At 43.4% G+C, this 7,560-nt stretch overlaps 1 protein-coding gene across 13 annotated transcripts in view; it reads left to right on the forward strand.

The window, feature by feature from the left end:
• The window catches only part of AKAP13 (A kinase (PRKA) anchor protein 13), a 322,135-nt gene that overhangs the window by 157,751 nt on the left and 156,824 nt on the right, over positions 1-7,560 (forward strand). The window contains exon 1 of one of the 13 annotated variants that reach the window (XM_010832171.1): positions 1,059-1,160. The exons of the other annotated variants lie outside the window; for them this stretch is intronic. Coding sequence (XP_010830473.1) covers positions 1,087-1,160 — 74 coding nt within the window. The 5' untranslated portion in view covers positions 1,059-1,086. Of the gene's footprint in view, positions 1-1,058; positions 1,161-7,560 lie in introns of those variants that run through there. 13 annotated transcript variants of the gene reach the window in all.

Below are 7,560 nucleotides of genomic sequence, written 5' to 3' on the forward strand. Positions count from 1 at the left end.
ATATATATATTTAAATCATGTTTTAGCCCTCAGGCAGCCCTAATTCCGTGAAACCTTGTTTGGTTTACCTGAACTTTGTTCTCCATCTACATGTAGAACATCAACCTTGTCACCTGGAATATTGCAAATATTTATAACGAAAGAGCTCCGAAAAACTGAGTCCTACCATTCAGTGTATGGTAGTCCCTCAGGACCTGCCACTCATACCAATGTCCATGAATGCTCAAGTCCCATAGCTGGCCGTCTGTATCTGTAGCTCTGTAGCCTGTTTCAAGCAGCTGTAGATTGTGTAGTACTTCAGTGGATTTATTGAAAAATATTCGCATGTATGTGAGACCTGTACAGCTCAAACCTGAGGTGTTCAGGAATCAGCTGTACCGTTTTTACTATGTACTGTGATTAGCTTCCTGTATTTCACATTTTATTAAAGGAAATCATGTCATTGTATTAGTGAAAGAAGCTCTTTGTGACGTGCCTGTTAAAGTAGATTTTTAGATGCTTTTGGTTTTCTAAAAATAATTATTAAACACTGGTTGGGACCAAACTTTTAAAAAACTCTTGAATATCCTTGAGTTAGTTTCCAGGCCCATGTGAAGTATTCCTTGGGAGAAAAGGAAATTTGTCCAGTGGGTCTGTAGCTGGTACCACATTCCATGTTTCTGTACATGCCTTGATGTTTCTTTCTGCTGCCACTGGCCTGTCTCCCCAGGGTGTGTAGATTTTAAGAATGTGAAGTGTGGTTCCTGGCAGACTGGAGGGATCGCTGCAGTTCAGCATGGGGAAGGCCCTGAATTGGGGCTGATCTGCCAGCTATTTGCCCTGCTCCATGACGAGATTAGTATAAAGTACATTGAGAGTATGTGTTTAGAAACTTTTATAGTAATCTGACATGGGCTTCCCAGGTAGCACAGTGGTAACAAATCTGCCTTCCAATGCAGGAGATGCAAGAGATGCAGATTCGATCTCTGGGTCAGGAAAATCTCCTGGAGGAGGAAATGGGAACCCATTCCAGTGTTCTTGCCTGTGAAATTCCAAGGACAGAGGAACCTGGCGGGCCACAGTCCATGGGATCAAAACGAGTTGGACATGATTGAGCAGCTGAACACACACACAATAATTAGAATAATTGTATATCTGTTGAATCTGTTAATCCTTTGGGCGTAAGTTTTTTGTGTCTTATACGTTTTGTTTTTACCAGTAATTTTTAGAATTTTTATTTTTGTGATGAATAGGAAATTTAAAAAAATCTGACCCTTCATAAATAGTTTTGAGTTCTCACCGAATCTACTTACTTTGCAGTGCTATAAATCAGGGAGAGTGGATCAATGTTTTATGGTTTCTGTGTAAGTAGCAGAGTTTCTGGGAAAAAAGTAGAGGAGAGTTACCAGGAAAAATGTCACATGTAGGCCGTGACCAGTCTATTTTGACTTCATTTACTTGTCTGATTGCTTCTAAATAAGATTAATCCATTTCATCAATTGAATTATGAAAAGTGCTGAATAAGGGCAGTGGGACTTATAAAGATAGACAAGATCATTAGAAGTTTGTCAGACTCAAGTATGGGTTCCTTTCTTAAATTTTCTTTTTTTAAATGACCGTGACATACTATAACGCAGAAGGCAATGGCACCCAACTCCAGTACTCTTTCCTGGAAAATCCCATGGATGGAGGAGCCTGGTAGGCTGCAGTCCATGGGGTCTCTGAGAGTTGGACACGATTGAGCGACTTCACTTTCACTTTTCACTTTCATGCATTGGAGAAGGAAATGGCAACCCACTCCAGTGTTCTTGCCTGGAGAATCCCAGGGACGGCGAAGCCTGGTGGGCTGCTGTCTATGGGGTCGCACAGAGCCGGACACGACTGAAGCGACTTAGCAGCAGCAGCAACATACTATAAAGTCACATGAACGAAGATGAGTCCTGCCCAGATTAATGAACAAAAATTAGTTTTTCTTTTTCCTGAACTGGAAAAGCTAGTTTGCAGAGTGACAACTTGTGATTAAAATTACTGGTTTGTATAAGTAAGGCAAATAGTCTATCTTTAGAATCATGAAATCTTCACTGTTTGAAGCCTGTTAGTCAGTTGATTTAATGGTCACTGTTACACTAAAGTTTGGGATTCGTATTTAGCTCTTAATCTTTCTGTCATATTGAGTTTCAAATGCTTGTCAGAAAACATGGATGTGTATTCCTTTCCCTCTGTTGTGAATAGGTTATTTAAATCAGTAAGGTTTAAATAGGTTATTTTAAATCAGCTTAAAAATACTGTTTTGTAAGCATTTCTGTCATGCTAGAAATAGCAGTTGTTTAATAAATAAATAGCATTTCCATTTCCGACTTTGAATTTAATTTTAGGCAACAGTGATAGTGTTCTCCCCTTTGAAATAATTCCCATGTGCCTGTGCTTCTCATTCTCATTAAGTAACATCAGGCGCTTTGTAGACAAAGGACATGTGTCTGTGTGCTTAGTCATTTAGTCATGTCTGACTCTCTGCTGCCCCATGGACTGTAGCCTGCCAGGCTCTTCTTGTCCATGGGATTCTCCAGGCAAGAATACTAGAGTGGATAGCCATTCCCTTCTCCAGGGAATCTTCCGGACCCAGGGATCGAACCAGGGTCTCCTGCACTGCAGGCTGATTGTTTACCAGCTGGGCCACCAGGGAAGCCCAGACAAAGGAAGTAAGTAGATATTAAGCCAGTGACTGTTGTGGAATAGGCAAAGGACCATAAGTTCTGTGAGCAATCAGTGGATCGACCCAAGTCATATTTAAATAGAAATCTCTCTCACTTAGCTGACCTAAGTCATCTGGGGGAGAAAGGGGCTGAGCAAGAGAGGATGCATTGAGCAAGGACAGGTCAGTTCATCTGGGTTGCTTCTTAGCGGAGGGTCTGTTCGAAGTGCCTGTTGTTGTCCTGGGGACGGATTAAATATGACTGTGTCAGAGTCCAGGCCGAGACTTCTGTGTCATGGTTAATTTCTCCACGCTCCCTTAAAGCGCCCTCGGTGACGCCTACCCTGAGCGGCCTCTGTCTTGTGACTTAGGCCAGAAGCAAGGAAGATCCCAGGGAGGGAGAATTAGCCTTTTTTAAACAATTAGGTTAACATAACAAAATTATTCATAATGCTGCCACTGGAAGACAGGTTTATTTCATTGTTAGATATTCCCTTCCACATTGCACAGAGTTTCTTAAATATCCGGTTTATTTAATTGTCAGATACTACCTTCCACATTGCATGGCGCTTCTTAAATAGTTGTAGCTGATACTCCATTATATTCTGATATATTTTCACTTTATGATACGTCTACCTATTTCTGTGGTCTTTCTAATTATTTTTGAGGCTCTCTATTTTGTTTATCACGAGTATTCAGACCATTTAATGTTGAAATGTTAACTTTAACCTTAAAACCAACAGAAATTAACTAATGAATGCTGCAGTAAACTTATTTTTTTACTTACAAATTTTTACCTCTGTTAAATTATTTCTGTAGGATAAATTCCAGGGAATAGTATGATTAGGTAAAAGGATATATTAACATGCCAGTACTCATAGCAGTCTTGCCAGCCTTAGCTATACTTTTGTTTTTTAAATGAATCAACACCTATGTGGTGTCCTTAGCTGCACATTAGAACCACATGGGGACTCTAATTGTACATTACAGTCTCCTGGGAACCTTTAAAAAATATTGATGTCTCAAGGCCTCCTCAAGACTTTATTAGTGTGAGGTGTGATCTGGACATTAGGATTTTTAAAAGCTCTCCAGGTAATTCTGAAATGCAGTTAAGATTAAGGACTTTAGTTAATATTGCATCTGAAAATTAATTCCTGAGAGTTTGTTGAATTAGGTTGGTGGCTTAAATCTGATCAAGAAGAATCAACATGAAGTATCAATAGCTTGATCACATCAGTAAATACTTAGATGTTAATCTAGTGTAAACTTTATTTTTTTTTTACTTGGGGATGTATTAGGTCTTGATGTATACACAACTAGTATCATGGTAGGATATTAAAAAATATTTTTCAGGATCTTGAAAGCAGTGAAGCTAGAAAATGGAGAAATTTGGCCATTAGAGGAACACGATATTCTACAAGTCATGGAACCATGGAGTAAGAGAGCCCAGGTCGCCCCTCAAGAGTGAAAGCGATGGAGAAAAATGTCCACAAAAGTCATGGACCACACACTGTACTCTGTGTCCATAGTGTGTAGTAATCCAGAACTCACATCTCTCCAAAGCTTTAGCCCTCAAAGTCCATATGTTAAAAAATATTTAGTTTGTTTCATTGGTCTGCATTTTCCAGTGCAAACTAGGCAGCAGAGATAGTTTTATGTGGTGGTTTAGAATGTCAGCCCAAATTCTGGCTTAACTGACTGTTAGGCACATTATTAAATTTCTTATGGTTTTAGTTTCTTCATCTGCCAATCTTCCCTCACAGGGTAGTTAGAAGAATAAGTTAGGTGATGTATGTAAAACACAGCTCAACATTTGATATATTGTTGAATAATTTAGCAGTAAAGGAGTGATTATGGTTATACCCATTGCTTGTGGAAGAAAATAGAATCCAATATTCAATGAATACTTAATGCATACATTCTGGGGCTTCCCAGGTAGCTCAGCAGTAAACAATCCGCCTGCCAATACAGATGTGGGTTTGATCCCTGGATCGAGAAGATCCCCTGGAAGATGGCACAGCCACCCAGTCCAGGATTCTTGCCTGGGAAATCCCATGGACAGAGGAGCCTGGCAGGCTGCAGGCCATGGGGTCACAAAGAGTTGGACATGACTGAAGCAACTTAGCATGCTCACACCAATAGATGGGTAGCATTTTGTCCTTTGAAGCAATGATTTATCTGTCCCTTCAGAGAGAGTGCGTTCGTAGTGATCCCAAACCATTTGTCTACAAAGTATACCCCTGCTCTTCTGCCCTGGAGTGAAATCCCAACACATACTGGAGTACGGGCCATGTGTCGGGAGATGGAACAGGGCAGTGCGACCCGGCCAGTCAGAAGACGGGAGGGCCTGGCCCTCCTTAGGGGTTACAGGGAGTGGACAAGGTGCAGGACAACACGAGAGATCTTTCAGCTCTCAGAGGTGGGAGACTTCTCTAAGAGTCGAGCTGGACTCTCCAGATAAAACTCAGGGTGCCCAAGAATGGTTCGAAAACAATATATTAACAGGATGCTTGAAAGGTTCCCATATTCACAGCGTCAGTCCTTTATATCTTGAAGTCTGTTCTGGGGCGTGATTGAGTGTAACCCAACGAGAGGTCCTCCGAGACCCACAGTAGCCTGTGATGTTGTAAGGAAGTGCCGCCTGCACTGCGCCGCTGGCGCCGCTGGTAGTGAAACGCCCTTTGCTTGGCTTGCGGCGGTGGTGTCCTCATGGGGTGAAAACAGAGAGGTCACGGAGATCTGTCGCGCTCCCCTCCCCCTGCACCGTTTACACGCCTTCATCTACAGATCTTCTTTCTCTCATTTTTATTTATTTGTTTGTTTTTCTTTTCAAAGCCTCATCTGAGGCTCTGGCACCTCTTCATCCACCAGCTGAAATAACCAGAAATTCTAGTGAATTTGCGGGTGTGTTTTTCTGTCCTGCCAGACTTGATGGCATAACATCCTGGTGTGTGTTTCTGAGGTAAAGTTTGGATACCCAGGCGTATCCTTCTTCACGGCAGAAATACAAGGCCGAGGCCCGAGTGACTGACTCAGTGCTGCAGAATCCCATCTGCCAGTGCAGGAGACTCGGGTTCCATCCCTGGGTCAGGAAGGTCCCCCTGGAGAAGGAAACAGTAACCCAGTTCACTATTCTTGCTGGGAAATCCCATGGACAGAGGAGTGTGGCGGGCTACAGTCCATGGGGTTGCAGAGAGACACACACACACACTTCTCCATGGCCAGAATGTCAGTGTAAGCAAAGGGTCGAGTCAGTTACCAACTGTAGGCATAGAGAGGGCTTCTAATTAGGAGAACGGGTAGTAGTTACCTAGGAATAAGGAAAGTGAACTTAAACTGGGAAGAAAGCCTGTCCCTCGGAACTGAGAGCGTGGGGAGGAGCCTCCAGCCCACCTCTGCGGGAGAGCGGCCGGGGAGGCCTGGGCTCGGCCTTTCCTGCCCACTCTTGGCCCATCGGCAGGGCAGCTCTGTTTCTGCACGTGTTTCTGTTTGAAACTCTTCAACTATATAGCAGTGGGAAAACCAGCGTCTCGGGTGACTTGTGTTGCAGTTTATCTCAAGCCTCTGAGCTGGCCTTTTTCACGTGTATCTGCTGCCCGTGTGTTGAAAACTAGGGGCTCACAGGCCAGTGTCCACATGAAGTTAAGCAGATGACGTTGGGACTGTTTGTTTATTTGAACTGTTTGTACCTCCCCTACCAGTATTTAGAGCAACAGTTGACTGTGTGTATACTCTGTGTTATTTCTGTTAAGATACGTATTTTTCTAGTTTGTGTCATAATTTAACTCAAAACCATTATTTTCCTCCTTAGTAATACATTAAAATGATGTTGTTATTACGAGTAACAGCATTGTAAAGTCAACTAACTGTATTTAGTGCATAATATGCCACACAGGGGTAAAACCCCCATGAGAGTCTTTCTGTTTTTTGTTTCCACAGAGGTGGCAGTAACAGCAGTAAGCCACATTGTGGTCACCGGACAGGAATCCGTGTTTGACCTTAGAACAGTATTTGTTTATCCTTGAGAAAGATATGCTTATCCTGGTAGCCCTGGCATATAGCAAAGTGCCTGCCATTTAGTAGAAGCCCAAGTTCAGGAAGTTGACATGTGTTCAACTAAGGTGTGAGAAGAGAAAGAAAAAGCCAGAGAAAACAGTGGATGAATAGGAGGGTTCTTAAGGGCATCAAGTGAGGAAAAGTTTTTAAAAGAAGAATCAGGTCACCACTTTGAGATTCTATGAAGCTCAGACTCAGTGGGGGAAAAAGTCACTGGATTTGGGGGTTTATTTTGTCAATGGAGACCCATGACAGAGAAGTCTTAGTAGCCATAGGAGAGGCAATGGTGGTGGTGTTTAAGTCATGCCAGACTTCTTTGCGACGCCATAGACTGTAGCCCTACTCTTGCCTGGAAAATCCCATGGACGGAGGAGCCTGGTAGGCTGCATCCATGGGGTCGCGAAGAGTCGGGCACGACTGAGCGACTTCACTTTCACTTTTCACTTTCATGCATTGGAGAAGGAAACGGTAACCCACTCCAGTGTTCTTGCCTGGAGAATCCCAGGGACGGGGGAGCCTGATGGGCTGCCGTCTATGGGGCTGCACAGAGCCAGACATGACTGAAGCGACTTAGCAGCAGCAGCAGCAGCAGACTGTAACCCACCAGGCTTCTCTGCCCACGGAATTTTCCAGGCAGGAATACTGGAGTGGGTTGCCACTTCCTCCTCCAGTGGATCTTCCCAGCTCAAGGATCGAACCAGCATCTTCTGCACTTGGCAGGTGGATTCTTTACCCCTGTGCCACCAGGCAAGCAGCCAAGGGAGAGAGACGGCTCCAAATGGCAAAGCCTTTAATTAATTGTTTTAACGGCCAGTGGGGAGGCAGAAGGGAAG

Source organism: Bison bison, unplaced genomic scaffold, assembly GCF_000754665.1.
Source record: "Bison bison bison isolate TAMUID 2011002044 unplaced genomic scaffold, Bison_UMD1.0 scf7180017860443, whole genome shotgun sequence".
NCBI lineage: Eukaryota > Metazoa > Chordata > Mammalia > Artiodactyla > Bovidae > Bison > Bison bison.